This window comes from Macrotis lagotis, chromosome X (genome assembly GCF_037893015.1).
Source record: "Macrotis lagotis isolate mMagLag1 chromosome X, bilby.v1.9.chrom.fasta, whole genome shotgun sequence".
NCBI lineage: Eukaryota > Metazoa > Chordata > Mammalia > Peramelemorphia > Peramelidae > Macrotis > Macrotis lagotis.
In genome coordinates, this window is record NC_133666.1 from 675,979,671 (window position 1) to 675,995,987 (window position 16,317).

Here is a 16,317-nt window from a genome sequence, read left to right on the forward strand (position 1 = left end):
CAACTTATGGGGTGAGGGGTATAAATCAAGTGATGGGGGAGGGGTGGTTGTACTCCCAAACCATCAGATAGGAAGGCTACAGACAACTAAATGGCCCAAATGCTAAGTAACTAGCATTTGACTTTCTCTAAGTGGGAATGACATCTTTCTGGACAGAGCCATCTGGTGGTTAAGTGGAGAATTGTTTCTTTCTTTAGTTCAGTCAAAACAAACCAGAAAAATCTGCCAACCCAGGATAAAGTGTGTAGAGTGAGTAACATAAATTTCCTTGAAATCTATTGGAAAACTGAAGGGAGGGTGTGTGTGTGTGTAATATAGATGAACAGAGACAAAGGGGAGAAAAAAGAGACCCACACAGGAAAAGAGACATGAGCATTGTATCACAAAGTAAGAGGTGTTAGGGTCCTTAGAGATCATACAACATATTCCCACCCAATCTATCTATGTGAAAGAAGAATGAAGTGACTTATTGGTCTCCTAACCGGTAGATCGTGCTCTCCCTATTTGTGCAGCTGAATACCTTTATTCAAGTAAGTGACCCAAATACTACAACAGTCTCTGGAGATGTGGTCGCAGGCAGGTGACTCTAAGATTGACTTTAAGTTCCATAATTGTCTAAGTTCTATAATATTATGACCTTTCAAAATTCAGAATTTGTACCACATAAGAATTGAGCTATTAAAAATAAACATTATTATTATTAGAGTAAGAGGCAATATTATGTAGTAGGTTCCAGAGTTAGGAAGACCTGGGTTCAACCCTGTTAAAAAAAACCTAAGGCAACTTGGTGGTGCAGTGACTTGAGGTCAGACCTGAAATTAGGAAGATCTGAAATCAATCCTGCCTTAATAGAATTCTCATTAGTTCAGTGATTCAGAGCAGGTCATTTAATTTGTTTGCCTCAGTTTCCTCATCTGCATTTGGAGATAATAGCACTAGACTCATTGGGTGGTTATGAGAATCAAAAAATATAAAATATGCAAACCTTAAAAGAGTTATATAATAGATTATCATCATTATTATTAATCATTCATTCTGCAACTGACCTGGAATAAGTCACTTAACCTGTTAGTCTTAAGCTTTTCATATTCCCCTATACTATTGAAATTTTAGATGTGGTTCTACATAGGTATACACACATTTATGCATATATACTGAATATATGTGTTTATACATACATATATGAAGGAGAGAGAGAGAGAGAGAGAGAGAGAGAGAGAGAGAGAGAGAGAGAGAGCAGTAGATGGATAGAGCACTGGCGGATCTGGAATCAGAAAGACCTGAGTTGAAATCTAGATGCAGACACTAGCTGAGTGACCCTGGGCAAGTCATTTCACCCTGCTTGACTCAGTTTCCTTATCTTAAAACTGAAAAGTCCAAATGAGTTTACAAAGAATTGGACATGACTGAACAACAACAAAAAATCAGTAATTTTTTTTTTTTTGTGGGAGATATATGAGAAATAAGAATTGGGCAGGGTAATAAATAATGGAAGGTTTCAAGGGACATGTTCTGGACATCATGAACTCACTGATTCAAACAAATGTAAGGATTAATTTCATGTTCAATGGGGTCTCAATTGAAATGAGTGGAGATGGTTTTAAAAAAGATTCCTTAAGGACTAAAGAAATGAACCTAAGATCAAAACAGAAACTTTCCCTCCTTCATTTAAAATTCAACTCTACCACTTCCAGTAAGCCTTTCTGGATTGCCACTATTCTTCTATCAATCCCATTCCCATTCTTTCACAAATTACTTTCTATTTATCTTGTGTAATCTTTAACTGGATAGTTGTTTACCCTAATAGTTGGTAAGCTCTTTTAGGGAGGGGATTATCTTGATTTGGGGAGAATAGTTTTTTGTTTTGTTTGCTTTTTAATAAAAAAAAATTCGTGCTTAACCTTGGCCTTGACCAAGGAAAAATTGGGGGGAAAGAGTTGAACTGGCTATCTATCTATTTTCAAGAATCTGAAAGTTTGTGAGGGGAAAATGATTTACTCTTACTCTCTTTTGACCCAAAAAGCAGAGCTGATAGAGTGAGTATAATTACAGAGGTATATTTAGGTTTAACATAAGAAGATACTCTCTAGCTAGTTGAACTAAATATCAATGAAATGGTGGACATAGCGGGCTCCTCATAAAGGCAGCTTTCTATTAATCAAGTTGATGGGGTTCTTTTCCAGGTTTGAGTTAGACTGCATGTCCCCTCAAGTCCCTGACTTGTCAATTGTCTAATTTCTATAATATTGATTTGTCAGTTTTGACGCCCTGCTAGCCTATGGTTCATTTCATCAACGAGACCACTGGAGATTTCAAAGAGGAAATTGCAGAATGATGTCCTAAAAGTAGGAGTGGCATGGGAATTGAAAGAACTGAGTTCAAATACTTCTTTTGATATGTTTTTAGTTAAGTGAAATTGAGAAAGTCTGTTCAAGTCTCCTATCCTCAGATTTCTTATCTGGACAGTAGAATTGATAATACCTGTCCCCTGCCTACCTCCCCAGGTACTTATAAGGCTCAAGAGTTGAAATTTTGTTCTATGTAAATATAATGGGGTTGAGAAGAGAGCAGTTAAAGTGGCCCAGTGAATAGAGTCCTTGGCTTAGGATCAGAAAGACCTGAGATCAAATCTGAACTCAAACATTATCTTTGTCACCCCGGACAAGTCACTTAACCATATTTGCCTCAGTTGCCTCATCTGTAAAATGAGCTAAAGAAGGAAATGGAAAAACACTCCAGTACCTTTGCCAAGAAAACCCCAAATGGCATCAAAGAATCAGACATGATCAAAAAACTGAATAACACACCAACAAATGTAACGTCGTTTTCATTAAGAAGGTCCAAGGTAGTTTTTTGCCCCAACCAGAATGTCTGGAGAAAAGTAAGATAGTTGCAATCACCAGGAGTTAGATGTTTATCTTTATTTGCCTCTAGAAGACCAAATAGAGGAATAGTAGAGAATGCTGCAGGATGGCTTTGCATGAGATAGCAGTTTATTTTTAGAAATGCATCAAGGTTTTATCATGCTTCCAAACAAATTAAATCAGTCCTTTGTTCTATGATTACCTTTCCTTGGGACAAGAAATAGAAACCTGTGATTTCACTGTTATTGAGAATAACCTGGTGAAGAAACTCCTACAGTTCCAAAAGGACCATCATTTTTCTCTGTATTTTGTATTCTTAGGGCGTCTCAGAATTTACACCAGGTCTTAGGGACACTATTGTGGCTTGATCCCAAATATCCTTGGCTTTCAGGTCACTGTTCTATACTGTTTCAGAAGCCCAGAGAACTAGCAAGTAATTGTGTCTTTGAGGAGATGACGTGTGAGAATCTTTGGGTTCACTGGCATCTTGAATGTGGCTGTTGCATTTTGATTCACCCTTATTTGTGGATTTCCTGTTATTTGATGTCGTTTAGACAAGTCAGCATTTATTAAGTTTTGTTATTTTAATTGTGCTAAGAACTGGGGGATACAAAGGGAGGCAAAATCTAATAGAGGAGACAATCTGCAAACAACTCTGAACAAACCAAATATAAAGAGAATAAATTGGAGAAAACTTAAGAAGAGAAAGACTGGCACTATGAGACTCTAGAAAAATTTGCAAAAGGCACATTTTAGACTGAGACTTGAAGGAAGCCAGAAAAGGGCAGGAGAGGAAATGAAAAGGATGATGCCAGGTAGGGAGGACGGGGTGGAAAGGCAAACATCTGTGTCTTAAGTATGCCAGTCTTCCAAAAGATGGCAAGAACCCTCAAGAGGGCAGTAAAATGCATAGTGGATAGATTAAAGACCCTAAAGTCGGGAGAACCTGAGTTCAAATCTAGTCTCAGACACTTATTATTGGGCAAGTCACTTAACCCTGATTACCTTACATCCAGGATCATCTCCAGTCATCCTGATCCATATCTGGCCACTGGACCCAGATGGCTCCAGAGGAGACAGTAGGACTTTCTTCACTCAAATGCAACTCTTTTGCATTTCATGGCATCACCTCCTGATGTCAAGATCTTCTTCAGGAATGAAGGATAAACATCATCCTCATCTGCCAAAGGATGCTGGGAACCCTCCCCTACTGGAAGTCAAAAGCTTGCTATGAGAATTATATGTCTTCAAGTATCACTTTATGAGCCATAACCACAAAGGTTGTGATTTGCGGTTACAAGATTTGCCCTAGTTACTTCTGTTATTTTGACTCATGTCAGCCTGGAGTCATTGGATTTGGTTTTGCAACCCAGTTTTACTATTTTTCAGCTGAGGTCACTTCTGGCATTGATATGGTCCTGTATTTCATTGGGAAAAAAAATCTGATTTTGTGAAAGATCATTCTTCTTCCCTCGTCTTTCAACATTGCTCAAATATTCCTCTTTGTGCAAACATCCTGAGCAAGTCACTTAACCCTGTCTGCCTCAGTTTCCTTATTTGTAAAATATGCTAGAGAAGGAAAAGGCAAGCCATTTCAATATCATTGCCAAAAAACAGCAACTAAAGTCATGAAGAGTCAAACATGACTGAACAACAACATTATCTTTTTCACCTCTGTCTCAGAAATTAGTAGCCTTTTCCTTGTCAATGCAAAACCCTCTCTAGGAGATTGTCACCTCTATCATCCCCACTTTCTTTTAATCTCCAATCTCTCCCTATCTATTATCTCCTTCCTTCACTGTTGACTACAAATATACCTGTATCCTTTCTTTCTCAACTCAATTCCTTGAGAAATCCTTCCACTCTTACTGTTCTAAATCATTTGCTGTTGAGTTTCCAGTCTGATCATTTGATTGACACTGCTCTTAACAAAGTCACCAGTTATCTCTTAATCATTAAATCAAATGGACTCTTCTCAATCTTTATCCTTCTTCTTCTTCTTCTTCTTCTTGTTAATATTATTATTATTATTAGGTTTTTGCAAGGCAAATGGGGTTAAGTGGCTTGCCCAGGACCACACAGCTAGGTCATTATTAAGTGCCTGAGGTCGGATTTGAACTCAGGTCCTCTTGACTCCAGGGCCGTTGCTCTATCCACTGTGCCACCTAGACACCCCAATCTTTATCCTTCTTGATCTCTCTGAAATCTTTGACATTTTACATCATCTGCTTTATTTTCTCACCCTGGATACCCCATAGACATCTCCAGATCAATGTATTCCAACCAAGAACTTGCCATCTTTACGTTAGACTTGGATGATGACGACAGCCTTCTGTTTGGTGTCCCTGTCTCCAATCTCTCTTCACTACATTCCATGCTGCCAAATTAATATTCCTAAAGTACAGATTAAACCATGTCACCCCACTGTTCAAAGGCCTCTATTATCTCCAGCATCCAATATTAACTCCTTTATTTGCCTTTGAAAATGCTTCCTAACCTAGGCTCATCTTCTTAACCTCTCCTCTTCCCTCCTTGCTTATGATCCAACACTACTTTCCTTCTTATTGCCCCTGTCAGAAGACACTCCATCTCCACACCAGGTGCCTTTTCAGTGATTGTCCCTCCTACCTCACCTCAGATTACTACTGGCTTCCCTGAATTCCATCAAGGTAGCTCAGATCTCACTTTCTGCACTATGCCCTTTTCTGGGCCCCCACCAGTCTTCCTATTCCCCTCCCCACCAGAGTGTCTTCCCTCTGAAGTTATCTTCTACCATCTAGGCCATATTGCTCCTGTAGATACATTTTTGTTTGTTTATTGCTTTCTCCCACTAGAATATAAGCTCCTTGAGGACAACTACATTTTTACCTTTCTTTGTATTCCCACTACTTAGCACCACAGTGTCCAGCACTCAATAAATGGTCAATAAATGTTTGACTACCCCTATATTGAAATCTAACTTGGTTTGTTAAATGGAGAGGGTTTTTTTTTTTTTAAATGGAGGAAAAGTGTTAGAAATGACACTTTTGAGGTCCTCAGGTTAGAGTGGAGAAGTTATCCTGGAATGAGCTCCCACTGCCTGTTACTTTTTCCATTGTAATGACCTTATGGTCTCAGTCTCAATAATGAAAATACTCCCAGAGTGAGTGGAGAATCTTTATTGATGATTCTTACAAGAAAAGGGCACACCTCCAAATTGGGAGAGTACACCAAATACAGAAGCAAAAACAAGCTTTATACCATAGGAATAACCTCCCTTCCAGGTCCGATTGATTCATTCCTTTCCGGGTTACAATCTTCCTTATCCATCCATTTCATACCACCCTCATTCTGTGCCCATGATCAGTTAATGAGGGTCTAATTTTGTGCAAGATATGGCACTTACTATGTAAGAGGTTCATTAAGCATGGGAGCTTGGGGGTTAACCTTTGTGCTAAGGTTGGTTCCAGCTCTAAGGAGAAAAAAAACTAGAAAAGGAAAAGGCCAATCACTTCAATATCACTGCCAAGAAAACCCCAACAGGGGTCATGAGGAGTCAAACATGAGTGAACAATAATATCTTTTTCACTCCTGTCTCTCATGAAGAAGTAGCCCTTTTTCTTGTCAAGAAAAGGTCCTCTTTACATGCATCCTTGATTCTATCCCTTCTCTAGGAGATTTCCAACCTCTCTATCTATTCACTCTTTCCTTCACTGTTGCCTACAAATATACCTATGTCTTAGGAAGATGCTATCTCTATACTGATTGACTGACTATTTTCTCATTTTCTTTTTTGTGTAATCCTTGCTGGTATGACCTGAATGATCTCATGTGGAAGCAGAACTGTCACCGACCTTTTCTTATAATTCCTCCTCTATTCAATAAATTTCACATTTCTACTTTCTTCTTTGTCTTTCCTCAAACTTTTTGAGTATAAGTTCACATTCCTTATTACTGGGTGTTACATCAGATTTTTCTATCATTATTTTTACCTTTCTAGGTTCTGCTCTCTGTAAGTTATTATACTCTGGTGGGGACTCCTGGGTCAGAGCTTTCTCTATCAACCTCTGGACTAATCCTCTTATGCAGGGAACTATGCAACACCCCACAGCAGTTAAAATCGCTATTGCTATAATAACAGAGGTTATGAAGGACGTGGCTATCCCTTTCCATTTTCCAAACCAATTCTCCAACCAACCGGTTATGGGATTATTAATTCCTGAGTTTCGGGATAATTCTTCAGATAGTCGTGTCAAACCTTGGAGTGCCCGTGTAATTGATCCATCAGGGGCTGTATTATTGGGAATAAAAGTACAACATGATCCCCCAATCATTTTACAGACTCCCCCTTCTTTAGCAAGCATCATATCAAGGGCCATTCTATTTTCCCAAGCCACTCGACTAGTAGCATCTAATTGCTCAGATATACCCTCTACAGCAGTTCTTGTATAATTAATAAATCGTTGCTGGTTATAGTAAATATAATTGATCCAATCCACATTTTTATTGATTGTAACCCACCAAAATAGGGACTCAAATCCAGCTGCCACTTGGTTCCGGGCCTTGAACTCATCAGGTATCCCTCTAGGGACTCCTATTTCATCTAGGTAGACAGACTCATCAAAGGAACCCAAGGGGGACTTGGAAGCAACTCTCCTAACCCTCCTATTTTCTGATTCAGGCTCTTGGACGAATGCCAAGGTGAAGGGCATGGCCAACTGAATTAGGGCACATGTCCCATGCCAATTATTAGGGAGAACCTGTCTAAGTTTCCTACCTCCACACCACCACCAGAGATCAGCTCGAGGTACAGTCATTTGAGAGAAACTGTCAGTCCCTTTTGTCTCCACCAAGATATCAGAACATGTAGCATTGCCCAAGTCTTCACCGGGAGATCCACTCACCTGCCTTGAGATGCAGGAGGGGAATTTCCCATTCACCACTGTGGAAGTGATCTTGGACATTCTTTTTGCTACTCGAGGAAATAGATGGGACAGGGCATTACAGTTCTCTCTGACTTTTCTCTCCTGGAACAGTTCTAGAATGCATTTGAAGTCCTCTGGTCTGTTTTTAAGGTTTAGAGGAAAAGGAACCACCTTCAGTACAGGTCTCCCTTCTGCACAAGCGTAGCAGTTACTTTTGTTCAAACTTTTCACAGTATACCTTATCCAATCGACCCAGGCGTTTGTGTCTCCATATCCAGTTTCCAATTCCAAAGTCTTCTTAAGGTTGTCAACTTCAACTACTTTAAGAAGACTAGGGTCATTCTGATTCTTTTTTTTCATAAAGAGCGAGGTTGGCATAAGGTGATCCTGAGAGGGTGGAATAGGCTTCCTGACCATGATTCTAAATCTCCCAACTGGGTCTTTTCCCCTAACTGAAATTCCTAGTCCATATGTACCCTCTATTGCTTGATCTGGTTGTCTGACAGTGATGAGGATTGGGTTGCATTGGTGATATTGACAATCAATCCCAGCCTCCCCTCTGAATATGCTTATTGCCTCTTTTAATCGTTTGTTCTCCAGTCCCTTAGGGTAGGAAGTCCATCCTTCAAATTGACTGGTCCACCAAACATCATCCCAACCTGGACAAGCTGGACCATAATTGTAGGGTTCACCTGGTCTTTTGTCAGGGCAAAGATATTTGGGCTCTTTACTAAGTAGTCTCTGAGCAGTTATATCCCCACAATCAATGACCTGACAAGCATCAATTTGAATAGTCTGAGGGTTAGTGGATTCAGTAAGATTTATCCAAATTTTTACACTGGTGGGTAACCCTCTACCCAATGTGTACCACTTATTATCAAACTTCTTGTCATCTTCCCTCCAATATGAATCCTGAATCATCTTTCCCACAGGAAGTAGAATTAACCCCAGAAAAAGAGAAATCATTTTCTTGTTCTCAGGACAATGGAATAGTTACTAAACTACTGATCATATAACTCCTTCACTTATAGGTATAGTCTCAAGGGATAGATCCCATGGAATAATTAGATTAATAATATCCCTACCAGCACTCCAATGCTAATTATCACCCACACTTCACTTTTCATGTATTAAGCTCAGTTACCCAACTCCTGCCTACATCCCCCTCTTATTTTACACTCTGCATTATCCAAGCACACAGCATTCCCCAACTAAAATACAGCTTTCCATATGCTATGAAATATAGAGTAAAACCTAACAGTCCACATCACTCTTGTTCTCCTCTTCAGAAGAAAAGTTAAGGAAGTCTGGATTTGCTTGAACCTCCTACTTCTCAGGATGGTCCACAGGTCCCTTTACTCTAGTGTAAGGAGTCCAAGCATTTTCTGCAGTCATTATTGTAGTCTCAGTTGTTAATAACACCAAATAAGGTCCATCCCAATAGGGGTGTAATTTTTCTTCTTTCCACGTCTTAATCAAGACCCAGTCTTCAGTTTTATAAGGATGTATGGTGAATTCAGCAGAAGGCTTCCATGCCAGGAGTCCTTTTTTTCCGGAGTTCTGAAAGGTAGGAAGACACTGCCAGCATATAACTCCTTAAAAATCTATCTTTGGTTTCCAAGGTAAGTAGCTCCCCTTTCCTCCCTAAGAATAGTAGACCTCAACATTCTTATGTACATTCTTATGTCTTTTTGGAGAGTGATTCTTATTCTTAGCAAGTCTAGGGGTAGACACTTCATCCAAGGAAGTTTAGTTTCTAAAATCAGTTTAGTCAATTGTTTCTTTAGGGTTTGATTCATTCTCTCTACTTTTCCCGAGGAATGTGGTTGCCAGGGAGTAAGAAATTCCCACCTTATTTCTCAACTTTTCATGATGTTTTGTAAAACTTGAGAAGTAAAGTGCGTACCATTATCTGAGGCAATCCTCTCTTCTATTCCAAACCATGGAATAATTTGTCCTAAGATAATAACTCTGCTTACATTTGATGCTGTTGTAGAACTTAAGGGGTATACCTCCACCAGCCCTGTTAAGTGGCCTACTAAAACGAAAAGATTTTTTAGTTTTCTAACCAGGGGCCTTTAAGTAAAGTCAACTTTTATACTCTGGAAGTCAACTTTTATACTCTTTAGAAGACTTATTTCTTGTTCCCTGATAGGAAATAGAAATAGATGGAATAGCTTATCCAAGGCTGGTAAGGCTAACACTGGTGCAAAAGAGAAGGCCCTCTTGATCCTTCCTTTTCTTCTTTAGTTCAATCTAACCTATCATATTCTTTTTCTGAGTATAAACTCTTGTGAACAATTAACTAAAGATCTATATAAGACTCAATCCATATTCTACAATATCCAGTCATCTCCAGGAATTTCCTCAATTCCTTTTCAGTCTTATGGAGAGATTCCCTGAATCTTTTCTGGACTAATTTTCTTGACTGATTGAGAGATTTAAGTATTTTACTTCTCATTCCATAAACTGTAATTTCTTGGAAGAAACCCTTAGACCTTGAGAACACAGAAAGTTTAACAGTTTTATCAGTTTCAGTCACAAATTCTCTCTTGCTCCCCAGTAGCAAATCATCCACATATTGTATATTAAGAACCTCAAACTTTTATAAGATTTCCTGAACAATCTTACCTTAAAGGTCTTGGTAAAAATCTGGGGTAATATCAATCACCTATATTGCTTTTTTCTTCCTGTATGAACATTTTCCCAGGTAAAGGCAAAATAATTTCTGCTCTCCTTTCCCAAAGAACAGGCCCAAAAGTCATCCTTCAATTCCACTACTCTAAACCATTGATGTTCTGGGGATATTGGATTTAGCAAGGTATATTATTTGGGAGCTACAGGATGTCTGACTTGAACCAGCTGGTTAACTTTTCTTAAATCTTACTTTTCTTAAATCTTATATGGATCAATAAGTTCCATCTGTCTCCTAATTGGAAGAACAGGGGTATTGTAACTGGATATATAAAGTTCTAACAGTTTATCCTTCAGAAGCTGGTCTCTTACTGGGTGCAAGCCTTTTTGCCCTTCAAGAGCAAAAGGCTATTGCTTCATATAAGCCAGAGTCTGAGGATCTTTCAGGCATATGAATATGGGCTTAATCTGTAACCCACTCCACTCCTGTTATCTTCTTTTTCTATACTTCTGATTCTTTTTTTTTCTTCTGCAGTGAATGAGCAAATTGAATAAGATTTTCCATAACCCCCATTGTCAATCTCAATTTTATTATTAGATTTTGTCCCAATAAATTAGCTCCTGTATCTGAAATGAATAAAAATTCTGCCCTTTCCTCTATATCACCCCCATTTTACTTTAGTTTCTTGAAAAATAGGAACTGAAAATGTTTCTCTTTTTACCCCAGACATTTTTTTTTGGTTTTTTTTGCAAGGCGAATGGGGTTAAGTGGCTTGCCCAAGGCCACACAGCTAGGTAATTATTAAGTGTCTGAGACTGGATTTGAACCCAGGTACTCCTGACTCCAAGGCTGGTGCTTTATCCACTATGCCACCTAACCGCCCCTACCCCACACACTTTAATAAATTTGTCATTTAATTTTAAGGAGGGGAGAGCAACTGCCAAAGAAGACCTCTCTGTCCCTGAGTCAACCAAAAAGGTAATTGATTTTCTGGGTTCCCCAACCATTAAATTTATCAAAGGTTCTGATTTGGGCTTAAGGAGAAAGAACCTCTGATTTCTCTAGTCTTCATCAAAAGCCATGAAAGGAGCAATCCTTTCCTTCTTTCTAAACTTAGGACATTCACTCTTGAAGTGCCCTCCTTTCCCACAGTGGAAGCATCTACCCTTCTCCTTTTGTATCTCTTCAAGTCTTTTTTGGGTCCCCATTTCCCAAGACTGTGCGTTTTCTCTGCTTATTTTCATAACTTCCCTTACTGTTGCTACCATCATTCTAGTCTTGTGTTTCTGTTTCTCATGCTGCCTCCTTACATAAACCCTTTGAGCTTCATGGAGGAGTTCCTCCAGGGGTTTGGCACTCCACCCATCTATCTTTTGGAGTTTCTTACTAATATCTGGCCAAGCACATCCTACAAAATTTACCTTGAGCGGCTCTTTGACCAGAGGTTCAGTCGGATCTAAGCTGGAATACTTCCTCATATTCTCCCTAAGTCTTTCCAAAAATTCTGAGGGGGATTCCTCCTTCTTTTGTCCTATTCAGGGTCTGTGATTTAGGTTCAGCCTCTTTGATCCTTGTTATTATTACTTCTCTTAAGTCCTGTGTCCTGGGCCATTGTGATTCCAGAGTGGATCAACAATGGGAAATTTAACTTCTGCTGGTATTACTCTAGGAACTGGGGGCTGCTGCTGTTCCCATCCCTGCATGGCAGCTCTCCTAATCATTTCTCATTCTTCCCCAGTGAATAACATGTTGAGAATTGACATTAACTCCCACCAGGTATATAAATTGGATCCTAAAAACTGGTCTACCTGCTCCAATAATCCAATGGGGTCCTCAGCTAATGATTTATGTTCCTTTTTTTAGAGCATGGACTTCTGTGGAGCTAAGAAGGTCATTAACTCCCCCAGGGTCTCCCATCACAACTTCTAGAAGAGGGAATATGCTTGAAGTCCCAGTTTTTTGGGGAAAGGGGAGGTTTTCTATATCCCTCATGCACTGGACCAATTCTCTTTTAAGACCCAGGTGGGTTTGTATACCCCTTTTTTAGGTCTACCTCCAAGGTGTCAGGTGTTGGAGGGGCTAGTGGTTCAGAAGGGGGGAGAGAATGATAAAGGGGAGAGGAAGGAGGAGAAGGAACATTATAAGGAGTGGGAAGTACCTCAAGGGGGTCCCACTTCTTCCCTTTATCTTCTTCTGGTTTTGTATATATGAATTTAGATTTTTCAATTACCCAACAAGCTGCATATTCTGATTCTTCCTGGTTGAGAGGTTATTTAGCATTAACAAATATATTCAGAGCCTGACATGCCCAGTCTTCATCTGATCCTAATTTTGGCCACCAGATCAATTGTCCTTGAATTGGGGTCTTGGACCATTCTCCATAGCAGTACTTAATCATTTTATTTTTCTCTTTTCCTTGAGTTCTTCCCTGTTCCCAGTTCTTTAGCATTCTTTCCAGGGGACTATCAGGGGAGATTTCAGGGATATTTAGCCATTTTTCTTTAGGTACCCTCTGTTTTGATTCCCAGCCACCCATCCTTAGACTCCTCCTCCAAAGGTCCCCCACCTGAGACTGGTCCCACACAAGAATTTTTGACCAACAAGGTTCCTTTAACTTACTCAAGCACTCTCAACTTCCATGGTCCCCTGGCTACTGTGTTCTTCCACAATTGTTCACTCACTCTTTTTGAGTCAAGACCAAAATCACAGGGTCCGAGTGACAGGCAACTGATGCAGCCCAAAGAAGTCAGAGATGGATACAATGAGGTGGAAGTGCTCTTCTCTAGGTTCTGTCAATTGGACTGAAGTTGGAGGTCTTCAGATCCTGAACAAGCCCCCAAATTGTTAGAAATGAGATCCTTGAGCTCCTCAGTTCAGAGTCAAAAAGTTAGCCCGGGATGAGCTTCCATTGCCCATTGCTTTCTCTGTTGTAATGACCTTGGGGACTCAGCCGCAATAATGAAACTACACCCAGAGTGAGTGGAGAATCTCTATTGATGATTCTTGAAAGAAATGGACACACTTCCAAATTGGGACAGTGCACCAAATACAGAAGTAAAAGCAAGTTTTATACCATTAGAATGATGGAGCTCCTCCCTTCCAGACCCCATTGGTAACTTTCCAGGTTACAATTTTCCTTATCCACTCATTTCATGCAACCCAGGATCAGTTAATGAAGCTCTAATTTTATGCAGGATATGTCACTTACTATGTATGAGGTTCATTATGCATGTGCAATTAGTTCTTGGGTTAACCTTTGTCCTACATGAAACAGGCTATTTATTCTGTCTTTATTCTGTTTTCTCATTTTCTTGTTTGTGTAATTCTTACTGATGTGGCAAGAATGATTTCATGTGGAAAGATAACTTTCACTGACCCTTTCTTATAATAGTAAAATTCATGTTCCTTGATCTTTGCTATTATTTTTCTGTTCATTGAATGTGTCTATATTTACATCTGTATATGTATATATTACTGATTTCATTGTTGTACAGTATTTCGATTGCATCCAACTCTTACCGACCCTTGACAAAAATACTTGGAGGGATTTGCTGCTTCCTTCTCTCTCCAACTCGTTCTCCAGGTGAGGAAACTGAAGCAAACAAGGTTAAATGACAAGCCCAGAGGTCACACAAAAAGTCCTTGAGGTTGGATTTGAACCAGGGCTTCCTATTTCCAGTCTCAGCACTCTATTCATTGGACCATCTAGCTGACCTATACAATACTTAATAGTTGCTTAATAATGTTGAATTTACAGCACCCTTTTTGGATCAAATTCTCCGAGTTTTATACACACAGTCCCTAGAAACTGGCTACCCTCAAACTACTCTCAGGGTTCTAGAGGGGTGAAGCTGAAAGGCTGTATTTATTATTAATTAATTAATTAATTAATTTATTTATTTATTATTAATCCTAACTTAAGTACTCCCTAGCAACAATTTACTAGCTGGCTACATTAGCTCTTATAAAAGAGATTTTTCTAAGAATGTGCTGCAAAAACAGCTGGAACAAAACGCACCCCCCCCAAAACTAGAGGTACAATTGAATTTCTCTAATACCACCTCTGAACCTACCAAGTGGCCAGCGCTCTCATTTTAGAATGCTTATTAATCTAAGTTCAAAGAAGAGTAAACATAAAAGGAGAGACATTATGTGCTGATGGCCATATGACACTAGATGGGAGAATGTGGCCAGGCACCTCTCCCCATGCCAGCAATTCCAAACAGCCTTATCTCTTCATAGCTGTGAAGCAACAGATATGCAGAAATAGTTTCTCTTACCTTTGGTTTTCAAATAAACATTCTATGACCCGGTAACTCCTGGGTCAGCAGCTCTTCCAGTTTCCAAGCTAATTAGAAGGCTTTTTGTCATCCCACAGTACCAGTCCCTGAGTTTCCACATGATTAGATTGGAAATAGGCAATGATTATCTGTACATCATCAAATCTACTCCTCATGGGTTGGCCTACCCATGATATGAATTGAATCTTAGTTTTGGTCTTGGGAAGAATCAAAATTCTAGGAAAAAAAATATATATATACATATATATATATATATATATATATATATACACACACACACACACAAATGTCTTCCATAATTTTAAAAAAAAGAGGGGGATTCTAATCTGACTTCAGACACTAGCTGGGTCCTTTGGGATTTCTTTGATAAAGAATACTAGGGGACAGATTGGTGGGAGGCATCTCAAAAGGTGCCTTTGTTCCCCAAAAGCCCAAGTTAGCTTTCCCCTATCTATGAAAAGTATCTTACCTTTTATAGATGCCATAAATGATAGTATTTCTTGAGCTAAGGAGTCCCACCACCACTTGCCCCTGGGTAATTATGACCCAAGGAGTAAAAAGCATTGACTCTGGAGTCACCAACACTGGTGTCAAATCCTTGATATTAGATAAATAATTTCACTTCCCTGGGTCTCAGTTTACTACAGTGTGAAAAGAAATATTTGGTTGATGAAGGGGAGAATAATCAAATCCTGATTCTCTCACTCTCTGTAATCTTGGTTACAAGTCCTTCAATCTCTTGAGACTCAAGTTTTCTTATTGATAAAATGATTGAGTTGGAAGGTCAGCCATTCTGAAAATCAATTTGGGACTATGTCCCCCAAAATTTTCAAGTCAATGAAACCACTATTAGGTCTTTAACCGAAAGAGATTAAGGAAAAAGAATGAGGACCCAAAAGTACAAAAATGTTTATATTAATGCTCTTTTTGTGGTGAACAAGAATTGAAAAACTAAGGGAATGTTGATCAATTGGAGAATGACTAGAAAATGTTTTGTGAATGCTCTGGAATATTACGTCACAAGTAATAAAGAAGAGGGTGGATTTGGAGAAACCTTAGAAGACTTGTAAGAACTGACACAAACCAGGAGAATGAATTTTACATTAAAAATAATATTGTGAAGTTGGGCAACTTTGGAAGACTTAAAAATTCTGATCAATGCAATGATCAGGCACAATTCCAGACCATTCATGTTGAAAAACTCATCTCAGTAAAAGATGATGGACTCACGTTACAGGTTAAGATATATATATATATATATATATATATATATATATATATATATATATATATACATACACTGTTTAGACACAGTCAACATGGGAATTTCTTTTGTTAAATTATATCTATTTCTCCCAAAGGTTTAATTTTTCTTTAATGTTCAATTGGGAGAAATGGAAGGAACAAAAGGTGAATTTTCAATGAAATGAAAAAATAATTTAAAAAAATAAAGAATTAAATTGGATGACTTTCAAGAAACTTTCACATCTAAATCTAATATCTAGGATTTTTATTAGTTAAAAGGGAGGGGCCAATACAATTAGAGCACTGCCTATTATTTATTGAGTCACAGGGAAGACATTTTTAAAGGGAAGGATAGTTTAACAATACTC

At 38.8% G+C, this 16,317-nt stretch overlaps 1 protein-coding gene across 1 annotated transcript; it reads right to left on the reverse strand.

The window, feature by feature from the left end:
* Nucleotides 1-6,739: 6,739 nt before the first annotated feature.
* LOC141499581 (uncharacterized) lies at nucleotides 6,740-8,185 on the reverse strand. The gene has a single exon (XM_074202244.1). The coding sequence runs from the start codon at nucleotides 8,183-8,185 to the stop codon at nucleotides 6,740-6,742; it is 1,446 nt and encodes a 481-aa protein (XP_074058345.1).
* Between the last annotated feature and the right edge of the window lie 8,132 nt (nucleotides 8,186-16,317).

Coding starts and splice junctions, on each gene's coding strand:
- LOC141499581 (XM_074202244.1), bottom strand. CDS start 8,185: ATGGTCAGGAAGCCTATTCCACCCTCTCAGGATCACCTTATGCCAACC.